The 15,546-nt window shown below is 40.4% G+C and overlaps 1 protein-coding gene across 5 annotated transcripts in view; it reads right to left on the bottom strand.

Moving 5' to 3' along the window:
• Positions 1-15,546, bottom strand: part of LOC141770492 (kinase suppressor of Ras 1-like) — a 49,510-nt gene that overhangs the window by 13,120 nt on the left and 20,844 nt on the right. For all 5 annotated transcript variants that reach the window (XM_074640037.1, XM_074640039.1, XM_074640036.1 and 2 more), the window contains 8 exons: positions 8,681-8,828; positions 7,120-7,504; positions 5,891-6,057; positions 5,727-5,793; positions 4,567-4,650; positions 4,407-4,468; positions 3,554-3,666; positions 3,201-3,375 (listed from right to left, as the gene is read on the bottom strand). In XM_074640037.1, the coding sequence (XP_074496138.1) occupies positions 3,201-3,375; positions 3,554-3,666; positions 4,407-4,468; positions 4,567-4,650; positions 5,727-5,793; positions 5,891-6,057; positions 7,120-7,504; positions 8,681-8,762 (1,135 nt within the window). In that variant the 5' untranslated portion in view covers positions 8,763-8,828. The remainder of the gene's footprint in view (positions 1-3,200; positions 3,376-3,553; positions 3,667-4,406; positions 4,469-4,566; positions 4,651-5,726; positions 5,794-5,890; positions 6,058-7,119; positions 7,505-8,680; positions 8,829-15,546) is intronic.

Genomic DNA, 15,546 nt, shown 5'->3' with positions numbered 1-15,546 from the left:
AAATCCTTTATTCTTCTCATACTGCAGCCTGAGTCTGCCTGCCTCAGAGCCTAATTCAGCCTCTGTCTGAAAACCCCTGATTCACAGCCTGTCTCCTCCCACTCTGCTCTGATTGGTCAGCGTTTTCTGTCAATCAAACGTCCTCAACAACACAGCGTCACACTCTCCCCCTCCCTCCCGGAGAAGCTCTGGAGAGAGAAGAGTGGAGAGAGAGGAGCTAGAATAAAGTTTATAAACCACTTTAAAGTTTATAAACCAGAAACTTCACCCAGCGCACGTTACCGGAGGAATCTGATCAGAAATCGGCGACACATGATGAACATCTGCGGTCCAGATTCCAGGTTCTCCTGACGGTTTCTCTCAGGTAAATAATACTATTTATATCTCTGTTAGTTAACTCAGTGTTTACCTCATGCATCAACTCTGTAAACCGTAAACATACACTCTGTTTTACGTTTGACTTTACAGATCCATCTGTGAGAAATGACCGATAGAATCATCCCAGAGGAGAGCAGACAGCTGAGAGCAGATAGCTGTGAGCAGACAGCTGAGAGCAGACAGCTGAGAGCAGACAGCTGAGAGCAGACAGCTGAGAGCAGATAGCTGTGAGCAGATAGCTGTGAGCAGACAGCTGAGAGCAGACAGCTGAGAGCAGACAGAGGAGAGACAGAGGAGAGCAGACAGCTGAGAGGAGATAGCTGAGAGCAGATAGCTGTGAGCAGATGGGAGATACAGAGCTAACCCGTTAGCATGTAGCTACATGCTAACGGGTTAGCTACATGCTACCGCTATGACACGGTGTGTAAACACAGCGACCATCAGGGTGGAAAATAGAAGATGTGAAACAGTAGTCAGTTCATTATTTCTGCTAAAAGATAAATGTATGGAAGATCAGAGTAATGGTATATTATTTACAGTAGGAGCTGTCTCTGTGTTACCATGACTACAGACCACCGGAGCTTAGCTTACCATAGTTTACCGGAGCTGAAGACTTTCTCCTGTACCATGTTAACATAACTAACAGGTGAGATGATTACAAATGCTGTGAATAATTAATATTGTCATCTGTCAACTCAAATAAAGTTTGACTGTGAAACAGAAATGTGTTGTGTTGCTTACAAGTCACTATTTACTACCTGTACTCTGCTACATGCATGACATCAAATATATATAATATATAAATATCATCTGTTTAAACAGTGTAATTACATAAAGCCTTTGTGAAAGAACATGTTATATCTAGATGATGGGAGTACATGAAGCCTGTTCTGCTGGTTCTTGCAGACTAACAGTAGGAGCTACTTTGCTCAAGTTCGGTTGAGGAGGAGAGACAGTGACGCGCTGTGGGGCGGGGTCAGCTACTGAAGGTTCTGCTCTGGTTCGACCAGGAAACCCTTATATGGCTAATTCTCTAACGACGTCAGAAGAAAAGAAAAGCTGCGCAGCGTTGTTTCGACACCCATTTCCGGACAAACGGAGCAGGAGAAAAAGAGAGAGGATGGTCTTTTATGATACTATGGTGACTTGTAGACACACTGGGGACAGATATTGATGTTTAAAAGACATGGAAAAGTGCATTTTGCATAATAGGTGACCTTTAAATACAAAGTAGCATTGGCTGAGACCTCCTGATGTTTAGTCCCAAGTATGCGTCAACTCTAACAATACTGGATCCTACATTTCCCTTAATACAACCGACCACTAGCATCATTGCACTGCCTGGTAAATGTCCACATCTTTTAAACTCCATGCCTCTAGTTTGCAATGCAGGCTTTCTGTAAAAACCTTGAGTCTCCTTGAACTGAGCCAATCCCAGTAATCCATCATCAAGGTTACTTCCTTTTTTCAGACACAGAAGACATTATACAGCCGAGTAAACTGATCTTAATGTGTGAACTTTAAGACTTTCTGTGTCAGAAGATTTTCCATCCGAATGCAAGTGAAGTTCTGAAATCCTTTTGTTACCTTTATCAGCAAGAAAATAGACTATTTCTAAAATGTATACTAAATATCAGCATTAACTACAGTACATGCACCTCTGGTTTTCAAAACTGGTCAAATAAGCTCATATTTTCACATTAGCTGCTCTACATCATTGTGTTTCCACATCACACTTTTCCTTTGTTGGCTCTTGGTATCAACAGATATGTACATTTCTGACATTTTTTGAACATTTTTATGCCAAAATGCAAATGCATTAAAAATACAGACAATTGTCAAGTTGTCAAAAGTAAAGCAGTCTAATCCAACAACCCTCCAATAAATCCTCCCTTCATGGAGGTTATAATGTTCAATATCTGTTGTTTTAAAGAGATGTTGATTCAACTCTATGGTCATTTTAGTCCTGGCATTTTACCCAAGAAATGTGGGTCAACCTCACACAAACTGCAACAAAAACAAACTCAATCTATTCCGTGTTTTCAATATGTTTTCAATGAAAAAAGAAAACTCCTAAGGAATTGTACGAAGGGTAAATTTTGAAAATTGCCTAAGTATAATCCCACCAAAAACGCCTTTTTAGCCATATTTCGGTGACTGTACAAGCCTACATTGTCTACATAGCCAACAAAAGAAACAGAATATCAGTGATGAGAATTGAATTGGTTTCCTATTCTACCTGGTTTTTATTACAGTTCAGATAAAATGTTTGCCTTGATGGACAGTCCACTGCACTGGTTGAGGCAGGAAGCCTGTGCTGGCTTGCTTGAGGGGGGATGAACTTAATTACGGAATTACTGTGAGAAGTGTGGGCTTTTATTTATTTTTTTTACAATGTTTATTGTATATGTACACTTAAAAAAAAATGGAAACACTCTTAAGTACATGCTGCTCACTACATCATGCTACAAACATGTACATCCCTTGAACATGTAAAGTGTCAATGTCCCCAAATAAAAATTATTATATAAAAAAAAGAAGTGTGGGCTTTCAAAATGCCCGTGTGTGAGTGAATCTAAGTGTATTGTTCTTCTTTTTAAGATTTATTTACATTCATTTCTTATTTATGTTTTATGAATCACAGAGAAAGTATTTTGAAAAAACAAAATTACTCCACTCTAAAGTATTTTGTTTTTAAAGTATTTTTTCAGCCGTGTCAATTACCAATTACAAAATACTCCAAAGGAATTGTATTTCAACCGACACAACGTATTTTAATTTTTGTGTGTGTGAGTGAGTGATACCAGTGACAGGGTGCTGACCTGGGAAGTGGAAGCGGCTGTCCCGAGAGCCCTGCGGTGACGGGTTGGCTGGGGGTGTGGCGCTGACACTGGGAGGGTTATTCTGCTGGAAATGTGCTGGGGAGGAAGGTGTGGAGGAGGTGGCTGATGACGGGTTACTGCTGGAGTCCAGATGGCTTAAACTGGGGGCAGGCTCCTGCTAACACACACACACACACACACACACACACACACACACACACACACACACACGCATACACACACGTACAGTCATTTATTTCCTGTACACCAACCTTGACACTTCGTCTTTACTTACACAATTACCGTGGGAATAAAATCAGAATTCCAAACATAGAAAAAAAAAACGTACTCACCCTTTTGGTTATTGCTTTTGGTAAAGTGCCAAATTGCAGTGGGATTTCTACTGTGTGATCAATCCGATTGTTGATATCTGATGGCACTGATTCTGCCCTCCGCATCCTCGGCACTACAAATCACATTGAGATATTAGCTCACTTTACATCACATTGAATATTAAAGGACAGGTTCACACATTTTAGACAAGTGCCTGTATGCACATAAACATTGTGCTTGCTGTAATCAGTCCTCCTGTTTATAATGTCCATTACAAGTTCCCTTCCTAATGTAAGTGATGGGGGACAAAACCCAGAGTCCACATACCGTGCAAAAATACATCCCAAAGTGTATATGAAGCTAATATGAGGCTGTCTCAGCACAGTTACAGTCTTTTTAGTACGTTTCTTTTTTGTGTTATTATCTCACCACTACAGCTCAGCACAGAAACGCTGTCTGGGGAGAGACAAAGAGGGAATTTCATACTGCCCCCTTAACGCATATGATTCCCATGTCAACTCTCATTTTGTCAGTCGAATCAGTGCCCTTCCTGTTTCAGCTGCATCATTGCACGCAGAGCAACACAGAATAACAGCGTGGCAGGCTGCAAACTTACCTAACCACAAAACTAACTGTGATGGAAACAGAGAGCAGCGAGACGTGTTGAATGCTGGCGAAGTCGGCTAAACTACTTTTGAAACAGATGCTATTATTATTATTATTATTATTTTTATTTCTGTCATTTTAGGCAGTTTTTATTACGCTGATGTTGGCGTATTATGAACTGGGGTTACAAGATTGTCAGTATTTCTCTGGCAATTCAATTTAAAAAAGAAAAAGTGAAAGACAGAAAAGGTGCTGAGCGTTGCTTACTTGTGAGAAATGATATCCGACATGAGGGAGCTTCTTTGGTACATTTGTTGTGGCACTTTAACCTGTGAACATAAAGATAAGACATACCCTAATGAGACCATAACAAGTAGTACTATAATGGGTGGGGGGAGTGTGGGAGGTTGTATTTACAGTCTCTTACTTGCAGTGTTTGCACTTGACACCAAACATCATGCTCTTGCGACACACTTGGCACGTCTGGGAGAGCCAGGACTTGGTTGAAAACCTACAAAAGAAAGAAATATTTCTTTATCACAATGACAATACAGTATCTTCTAACATCTGATTCGGATAATTCCCCTTATGCCAATTTGCCCCTAAATTCAGTGGCTGTTACCGAATGCAGGGTTATGTGGCTTTGGATTGGAGACTACAGAAACAGAAAGCAGTCAGGAAGTCAGTTTTGGATACAGTGTTTTTGGAGCTGAACTCTGTCTCTTGTTGGTCCCCCAACCTCATGGTACAATACTACAACTTGATGTATACTGGTGGTGGTGGTTCCATGGCATCCCTCAGTAGCTACCTACAGTGTACATTTTGATTTATAGTTGAGCATCAAATTTCATCTGCTGATATCACCACAGCAACTCTGCGTGACTTTACAATAGCTGAAGTTTTCATGTTTACATTCTGTCATTCTCTGTGATAAAGAGCAGCACTCCACTGCACAGGGTTTTCAGTGGAGATGGCTTTGTTACATGTGTTAATAAAAAGTTTCTTTCTTTCATCAACTTCCTTCATTTTGTCTTCACTATCGGCGCTGGCATTAGAAACTAAAAAGCACCCAGTGATAGTTTTGCATTCTCCACAAGTCACTGCAACCCCAATAGTAACATTTTTTGAGGATGTGCAGCTACAACGTAGTCAGGGAGCACACTTCTGTGTGTGTGCAGGCTCCATAGATGTGACCGAACCTCTTAAGTAGCGTTGCAAAATTCTGGGAATATTGAAGGAGGAAACTTTCCATGGGAATTAACAGGAAATAACATGAACTAGAATGGCACTCAGAGAGCGCAGACCTCTGCCAAGGTTCATGACTTTAAAAACAGATCCCAGACTCCCAGCTCAAATTATGCAAAATTTCGGAACTTCCCGAGCTTAATTTCCCTTTGGAAAATTTCCAGAAATTGACCGACCCTTTGCAACCCTACTGTTAACACACAACTATAAATCCCCTTTAAAATCACACCTTTCAGTGCTATCTAACGTCCGACACTTCTGTAACCACAGTGTCCACAGAAAGATGTAAAGTCACTTTTTCCTATAAAGTCAGACAGGAGGAGTGGGAGTGATGGTACTGACCTGTGTGTTACAGCCAGGCCAATGTCTCTCCTCATTGTCTGAGGGGAACTCCTGTGCATGGTCACATCTGTGAAGAACATTAGAGGGGAGTAAGTCGAAAACACACAAAGAGACGATGGGAAAATGAAACAGATTCACAAAAGTGCCGATGGACAAAGACTCACTATCCAGAATGGTGGGTGTGGCGGGCATCATGTATGGGGCTGAGGCGGGGACAGGGCCGGGTGTTCGGGCAGACAGCAGCGGCGACCGCAGCGCTGAGTCCTCGGGACCGTTACCGCTGTTACCGTTGATATGAAGAGCACCCAACACTTTGTTCTTCTTATGGGCTCTGCAAGGACAGAGGGACAACTAACAACCACGGTATACAGCAGTCCACTTCATCCTTTGACACGGTGTCAACTCAGCTGCACAGTACAAAGTCACATGATTGTAGGTAAACCATTTGTCACAGCTGTCAAGATAGCAGTTTGAGGAAGACTCTGGTGATGTGCAGTTAGGCACTCAGGCCGTTTATTTATTTAATTCGGACTGAAAATGGACCTTATTACAGTCCTACGACAGCCACAGATTCAAGATTTGTATACTTCTTTTTGTCAGAGCATTTGATTTATTGATTGCTGTCAGGATGTAACAAAAAATGTTTTTTGAGAAGATTACCAACCCTAGCTTTAAATCAGAGCCCTGACCTTGGAGACTGTGTTGCACAGGTTGAACAACTTAAAAACAATTTTGTTATTTGTACAGTTTTACCACTTGTGAGGCTACAAATTTAAAGTTTTTTACTGGGGGTGGTATTGCAGAGAAGGCCGTAAACTAAATTAAATTCAAATATTTAATCCACTAGGGAGCGTGATAGTGCTCAGTAAATCATATTGCAAAATGCCTGTTATATTATGAGATATTTTGTGTGCAAAGCTGACATTTTAGGCTGATGATTACGCTAAAAAGGCACCGTGTCTCTTTGTTAATTGTTCAGTTATCTTTTTAATATGTCAAAAAATTAATGCACACGTGCTTTTTTAAGTATTTTGGGGGAGGTTTTGTGCCTTTATTACAGTGGAAAGATCAAATCAGGGTTCATGATCGGGATCTTATCTTGGTATTGCTGATTTAACTAAGATATAATGTTCATGTATGTATTTGGGATTAGTTCTCCAGCAGTAAGGTCAGTATCTGTGACTGAAATAACTTTACTATTCATCTTCTGGAGATCACAAATATCCACAGTAAACAAAATGTAATTGTTTGGTGACATTTTCCCTTTCTGTGATAAAGCAGTGATATTCCAGGATTTCTTAATGTTATGACATACATAACAGCAGCTGAAAGGTTTAAACAGGAGACTCTGATCTACCGTGTTTACCACATGACTGCAGTTCTAAAAACCCACTTGTGTGTAGCCGGCTCCTCGATGCGGTTGGCCAGCTGCAACTCATGACTCTTGGTTCTTGTCAGTGCAATGTTGGGGAGGAGCTGCAGCAGCTTGCGGGAAGTTAGCGGTGGAGTGTGGGAGGTCTTGGCAGTGTGCGTCTTTGAGGCTCGAGTGGCTGGAGGGGTGCTCTGCTCCGGGGCGAAGGCGTCCTCCGTTAATGTGCACGTCTCTGGTCCCCGGTCATTTGAACATGGTACCACTGATATGGAGATGGAGCGGCCGTGGGTGCCGGTGGGCAGCTGGTGTGTGAAAGGGCTGGGGAGGGGGCTAATGGGAGAGAAGGCATCACTGTCGTCTTGGGGCTCAGAGCTGCAGGAGCCTGAGTCCATCCTCGGGTCACCTCCTTGAGTCAAAGAGTAAAGATCACAAATAAGTTCACAGGTAAATGTACATTTTGTCAAGACATTACAAATATAATCAGTGTTATCAAGTGAATGTATAAATTCAAATATACTGAAATTGAATTGAGATTTAACTTTTTACTTCTACAACAACAGTAGCTACCTTCTAGCAGTCAAGTTCAAGTGTAGTACACACTCTAGTACAGTGGTTCTCAACCTTTTTTGGGCTAGCGTCCCCCTATCCATTATCCAGGTCCCTTACCGCCCCCCATCAAATAAAATGTGGGCTAAGTGTCTTCCTAAATATTAATGTTGATTTTGATTTTGATTATTATTATTATTATTATTATTATTATTATTATTATGTTGATTATGTTGATTATGTTGATTATTATTTATTTATATTCTCATTATATTCTTCTTATTATTATCATTATTCTGTGTTATATCATTAAAAAAAGCATGTGAATAGAATAGATATTTATGAGTTTTGCAGCGGTTAGAAATTTGACATTCAGACTTTAATTAGGTATCATCAACATACTGGCCAATCTTGAGACCTTAAAACAACTGATGATTTCTAAACCAAAAGGAGGTCTGGGGGTCCTTGTTTCCTGAATTCTGGTGACTTTAAAAGAGGGAAAATAACAAAATAATAACTTCACTGCAACTGTATTTTATGTTAATTATTTAATTTTACCTTTAACTCCCAGGAAAGAAAACTGAATAATTGTCCCCTCTGGTGTGAACTTGAATATTGTAAAAGTGTCAGACTGACAGATGTGTGGAGGGAGGGAGTTGCTATGCACATTATACTAGAGCCTAGTATAATGTGCATAGAACACTAAAGCGTCAGTGTACCCGCATAACATAAAATTATTATCATTATTAGAACTTTACTTATTTACATTCACAGTGAACCTGGGGCTTTGAGGGTCCGGTAGCTGCTATACTGGGTTGGTAATCCTGTTCAAACTCATATTTCAAACATGGTATATGTAAAACATAAAACCAAGATGGCTGTTGAATATATCACGTAACAATTTCTCAAAATTAAGATTAAACAGAAGGAATAAATTAACCCTAACACTATTTATTGCATGTATTGTATTCAATGTGGTTCCTATGAATGACCCCATCACAACATGTACTGTAGGGCAGCCGGGTTCCTGGTTCACCTGTTTCATTAGCGCTCTTCAGACAGGAGAGGGCGGCAGTGAGGCGAGAACGATCTTCTGAGTTGGAGCCCAGGCGTCTCATCGTGTCCGGCAACTCAGAGCTGGAACTGTGCAGCAAGCCGTCCACTGAGTGCTTCCGTGCTGCAGCCTGCAGGGGACAAGGAGGACGTCTCCGTCAATAATCAGCAGGATGTACAGAATAATACTCTGAGGCCGTTTGTGTGGAATCCTGATTCTTTGTCTATGTTAAACAGTGAAACATGATAAGAGTCTTAATCATGAGGATGTACTCCAAAAAGACATCAGCAAAACTAAGCAGAGGTAGATTTTCACCAAGCCTGCGAAGACATAAAGACTTTATGTCTGCTTTACAATTACAGCCTCAGGTACCATCATTCGAGTTGAATCGGGACCTCTCAACAAAAACAAAGCATGAGGGCTGGGACGATACACCTATCTCCCGATTCCATACTATCACGATACTTGGGTGCAGATTCAATATGTATTGTGATTTTGAAGTAATGGAATTTGATATAACAATTTATTGAGATTTTTTTTGTTAACTTTTAACACTAGACCATGAGAACAAAGTTGAATAATACACTTCTAGGGACTTTTACTTTGGAAAATATCTAAGAAAAATATATCTACAGATGAATGTTGCCTTCGGTACATGTTAACATACAATGCATTTGACCTGACCCAGTTAGCATCAATTTATGTGAGCCTTGTATGCTCACATTGGTAAGTATATTGTATATCCGACTCATTTGTATACAGCCCCATGAATTAGCTTGCTTTCATTTCAGTTTTCTCTTGCCTCTGTATGCTATGCAAGTCTTGTAGCTCCATCCACGTGGGCCTACAAGACACTACTCAGCCCTCAATAAAAGTATTCATTCATTTATACTTGTAGATGGCCGTATTGATGTCACTGAAGACTGGAACATCAACATTGACATTGCGTGTGTGTGATAGGGATGTTCCTAACGACTAATTTCCCTGACGTTCAAACTTAGACTAGTCGACTAGTCTAAAAGTAAGAAAACACCAGTATAAGAGCCATTTGAAATAGCACATTTTCAGACACCAAATCATATTTTAAATGCCACTGAAATCAATATGTCCCCAGAGACCCCAGTGGACGAGTTAGCAGGATATATTTAGCAGTGTAAAGAGTGATTAGTCTGTGACTAGTCTTTCTACTGTATGGCATTCTCTTTAGAGGTTTGTTTGTGTTATACAGTATGTCAGCCCTGTTCTAATGGGGTGTAGGCCACATTATGCAGCACTTACAGTAGAATAACATGACATTTAAATACCTCATTCAGTCTGGCTCTTAAAAAGTTACTAATCTTAATTGAGCTGAATGCCAAGCTTTCATCCACGTGCCAGGTAAATCCCATAAAAAGGTGTGTATATCTGAAACAAGAATGACAGTTAAAGATTTAAATCTATAGCGATGTCAGTCCCTTTCTCCGTAGGCAGTAAGACAAGCTTCAACAGAGTCTATGCAAGTGGAGAATTGAAGATATTCTGTGAAAAGTTGGGTCATCTGACAGCTGGATGATCATGGACCTGTCAACAGGCTGATTTATGGTTTATTCAGTGCAAATTAAAAGAAAAGATTGCAGATAAACTACTATGCTTGTGGGTCTAAACTGTTATATTTAAAACCTTTTTTTTTCTCAACTGCTCTAAAATGCCAGACCTGATGCAGAACTGATTCCTGGAAGCTGCTGGCAAACTGTGAAAACGAGGTTTACTCTACACTGCTTTTATTTGACTGGAATGTGTTTTCTCAGCCCTTGGGGTGTGTGTGTGTAAGGGGGGCCGGGGGGGAGAGACACTGCACTGTGTCCATGGTAAGTGAAATGGACAGGCTGTGGTAACAAAAGGCTCAGTATTTGCATGTGATGTATCTGGGAGACAATGCCGAGATTGAATTTGAGGCTTTTCCCCAACTAACTTCTGTGTTCTGTTCAAAAATGCAATCTTTAAGTTCAAACTCTAAATGTTTTGTGTGCATCTTCTAATATTAGAGTCTTTAAGATAAAATTCCCCCATGTCATGTTTCCACAGACAGTGTGTCCTTGTCCTTGCAGTATATCCTGATAGTTGCATGTACTGTAGGTTTGTTCCTGGGACAATACAACTGCCAGGATGACGACTGCAAGGCTTGATTTGGCTAACTCAAACCATGTCTTCAGTAATTGTTACGACTGCAGACACATATTGTTGCAAATGTATGTGTCATTTATATTTCCATTTTTTTGGTGCAGAATTGCAGGAAGAAGTGTGTAGTGACAGTAAATGTAGCTATGACATCATCAGAAATTCCCAGAAATACAGTGCTAAAAACAGAGGAGTGAAACAAAAGGCAGGAGGGATTTTCTTTGAGATAATACACAAGCATATATTACGAAATGTAACTGCGGAAGATATGGAGGAGGATATGTAATTAGCAGAAGGAGAGGGAACACAAGGTACTTGTGTTTAACGTGAGATGCCACAGAGTGAGGTTTAATTACAAGAAGTGAAATATCATTGAAAGCCTGCTTACATGTTGCCCACTAAGGCGACTGGAAGTAAACAGCAAAGTGAAGAAACGTGGGGAGGGGTCTTGCAGCCAAATCTAATGTATCATGCATTATGTCTATTTAGTGGTGTCATGGTGGAGAAGCTTCTAAATTTGACTTGTTCCAGATCTGAGATAATAACTCTGCTTGGAATCTAATACATACATCCATACTTGCAGGGATGCTTATGTGAGCTGACATTTTTTTAACAAATTAATGAAGTTACAGCATTATATGTCATATCCAGCACCTTCTCACTTACAACTTGTCAAATACGGCAACATGGTCAGTGGCCCTACACGTCAAACTATGACCCTCGGGGTACCCAGTTTTCCACTCGTTACATGCATACACATTGTCTTTTCAAAATAAACTTCTGTTTTCACAGGAAACAACTTGGTTAGGTTTATTAAATATCACGGTTTGGGTTAAAATAAGGGATGTCACGATACCAGAAATGTAGTAGTCGATACCAATACCAGTGACATTCCACGATTCTTAATACCAATTCAACACTACGGTAAAAAACAAAAGTGAAACAATAAATCCCAAGTATTTCAACATAAAGTCCTTTATTACCGTTTGCGTACTGGTTTTTGTTAAACAGGTCATAATTCCCTCTCTATTATCTATTTTATATTCCTGTGAAAACATCTTCAAACTACTATTTCAACATCTAAGTTTCTTGCCAAAAACGACATTTTACAAGATTTACATTTGAATACATCATTATAACATTACGATTTAACTTTGCCCAATATTCATTTTTACTAGAGCCTGAACGCATCATAATGTAAAGCAATAAAGCAGCACGGTCCAGTTAAAGCTAACTAGCTCTTGTCATGCCAATTTCAACACAGATTTGTTGATCGCAATGAAGCATTATCAGGGAAAAAAAATGGGACGCACCGATAGTGAGTTTACTGCGTCCCAAACACATTTTCTATCATTCCTGGAGCAACGTAGGACGCCAAAGACACTGAGGTAACATTAGTGAGGTAACCAAATTAAGCACACTGTACACTGTAACACGAGCACACAAGTAAACAAACAAGCGCTAAAGCTGTGCTGCGCTTCCACATAGACTATACAGCCCCACCACAGATGAAGTTGTAGAGGTGAGGCAGCATGAGTTGAAAAACTGAAACAATAAAAAAGAAAAACATGTCTTAATAGTGTTTGTTTAGCACACCCCCCCCTAGATCTGATAGATCCACTATGGACAATTTTCATTGGAACTAGTCTCCCTCAACGAAACAGTCCCTATGAAAACTGTTGATAGTGAGGTCTGGGGATTTTCCAGAATAACCAGGACATTGTTTCTGTAAACACACGCTGCTGCTGTTTTTCAAATGTCATTCCACCTCCATTGTATAGGGGTGGAGGAGAAAATCTCAGACAGGATCATCTAATAATCCCAAAATTGAAACTAGCTGCAGGGCTAGATACCTCACGGCCTAAGGAGAAAACTATTGCCTTCTACTATCATGCCCACATGGGCAAGACTGTCCTACCAGCAGTGTCTGTCATTATTTCCAATGCATAATACAACCTATGATTACATTTATCTGACAAGGACCTGTGTGACTCATGACTCTTGTCAGTCATAATAAGAACGATGTTGTTATACTCCCTGGAAATTTGGACATGAACTTTGACTTGGACAGAGACCATCGTTTTTGTCCCATTCCTCACCAGCAGTGGTTTCTTTTAACCATGTCCACATAACCTTAACCACGTTTTTTTTTAACCCCAACCACCATGGTTGGGGTTAAAAAAAAAAACCATAACATTCCAATTGTTTCCATAACATTTCCAAAAAAGTTATTTTAACCTAAACCACAATCTTTCCCTTACCAAGTAGTGTGTGTGCTTACCAAACCTTAACCAGCCTCCGAATAACACCACATGTTGTTTGTAACTGCCCTTTAGAAACGACACGTTTTCTGATCTGACACCACAAAATAATTTGTCTGTGCCTTTCAAAACGATCACAAAAATAAATCTGTTTCCTGATGTCCGATCAGACCGCTATGGTTAAGGTTTGGTTACGCTTCAGCACAAAAACAGCTTGTTTAAAGGAACAGTGTGTAGGATCAGGCGGTGAGGTTGCAGATTACAACTTCTCCCCTGTTTCTCTCATATGCCAAGCGTGTAGGATTGCTACGGTGGCCGATCCCCCTAATTGGTACACACTGGTCCGTTAATGTCAGGGAAAGATCATGGTTTGAGTTAAAAAAAAGTACTTTGTTAAAGCTGCAGATGGTAATCTACAGCCAATATGATAAAAAAAAATGTTTTTTTATAAAACTCATCTAAAACTATATCCTGATAGTAGTGCATGAGACAGATAATCTGTGAAAAACACAGTTTCTACCGCACATGAACAACCAATTAAGAGCCAAGCAGTCTCTGGGCAGCTGCCAATCACTGCTTGCGAAACTCACAAACTCCGATCAAACGGTCAAACTAGGCAGCGCTGATCAAATATGAATCAATATTCTGTTACTGTAATGCCTATTTCTCGCCTCAAATGTTTTCAGAAACATCTTGTAGTGTACTGTTTAGCTGTAAAATGAGAAAATTTGCTCCAGCTGTTGGGCGGTGCTTGGTATTTCCACAACTGATCTCAACATGGCGCCTGGGTCACAAACTTTCTCAGTTTTACAGCTAAACAGTACACTACAAGATGTTTCTGAAAACATTTGAGGAGAGAAATAGGCATTACAGTAACAGAATATTGATTCATATTTGATCAGCGCTGCTTAGTTTGACCGTTTGGTCGGAGTTCGCGAATGATCAACAGCTGCTCAGAGACGATTGGTTGTTTTCCTCCGGTCTGTGAAAGCTTGCAGATGCCATTAGGAACACCAGAGGACACCGAAGGACACAGAGACACATGATTTTTTTTTCAGATTACCTGTCTCATGCACTACTGTCAGGATATAGTGACCGTTTTATAAAAATAATCAGATTTGCATCAATTCTACCCACTGCTGCTTTAAGGTAAGGGGACGCTCGTGGACATGCTTAAATAAAACAAGACAACGTTGTTACATTTGTGTCTGAATTATAACACTTTTGGAAAGTACCCATAATGTCCTGCTGATAGGGCTGTTAGATTACAAAATGCTCCTGTGTATGTACATGTTGTGTTGCTAAGTTTGGAGGACTTGTTGCTGTGGACACACCTAAGGAACTGTTGGATGACTGATGCAGCTTTGGAAAAGCTCTTTTCATACATTTGAAGTGTAAAATACAAGTTATACATTTAGAAACATGCTCAGAAATAAATGATCGACCAACTATAAATAAACACGGAGTCCCTCCAAAAAAGGATACTGAAATAAATACAAGCATTTAAGTCAAGATATGCAGGTGAGTTGACGAAAAAGACTTTGACCTCAGAAGTCCTATCAGAGGGAATCATTTATGCATTCGTGGCTTATCTGAGGGATTTAAAGGGCACATCACTGGGGATATCTAACTGCACAACAAACAGTGTGGTTGCACAAGCTGATGAATCATGTTCACATCCAAATTCATGACAATGGTCTGCCTGGAGGGAATTCCAATGGGAAAAAAAGGGTTTGTTTATAAGAAGTGCTTTTTGCCATGATAGGAGCAGCATTGTCAAGACTTGAGAGTCCACCCTGGTGGCAGTCCTTGCGTAACTTTCTCAAAACATTTCACTTTTTTTTTTTTCCAAAAATGCATCCAGCACTTACCGCACATTCATAATCACTGCCACAAGTTATCTCTTACTTTGAAAAGTGGATACATAACCTCGCTGATGAAAAGGATGAATTCATGAAAAGATTTACTCTTCCAGGTATATGCCTCAAAGACCCAGTGAGATGGGGAAATAAACTTCCCGGAAAACAGTGAATCTTTAGGGCTTGTTTGAGATGAATTCGGACATGTCTGGATGAGAGCAGCCAGGGACAAATAGCTGCAGTCTGCTTGGACAGTTTCCAGCCTTACCAGCTAACGCTGCTAACACTGCAAACAATGGTGAAAGTGCTGACAAAGCAGTGTTAACTTGAGTCGGGACCGGAGGGTGGGTGCTACGCTTCCGCGATGACGATGACGGTCGGGACGGCGTTATCAGCTGTAACCGCCATATTAGAGCAGTGCAGTCAGTGGGGCACGCTCACGTGCACAAACATGAACTAAACCGGTCCAGTGAGATCAACACAGCACAGAGAGGCTCGGATTACAACACACTCAGACGGAGAGCGACTTCATTCTCTGCTCAGGTAGACATTATTCCTCTATATCTTTACA

This window comes from Sebastes fasciatus, chromosome 7 (assembly GCF_043250625.1).
Source record: "Sebastes fasciatus isolate fSebFas1 chromosome 7, fSebFas1.pri, whole genome shotgun sequence".
In the NCBI taxonomy this organism is placed as follows: Eukaryota; Metazoa; Chordata; class Actinopteri; order Perciformes; family Sebastidae; genus Sebastes; species Sebastes fasciatus.
Note: the sequence above shows the minus strand (reverse complement) of the source record. Positions and strands in the feature narration are given on the sequence as shown.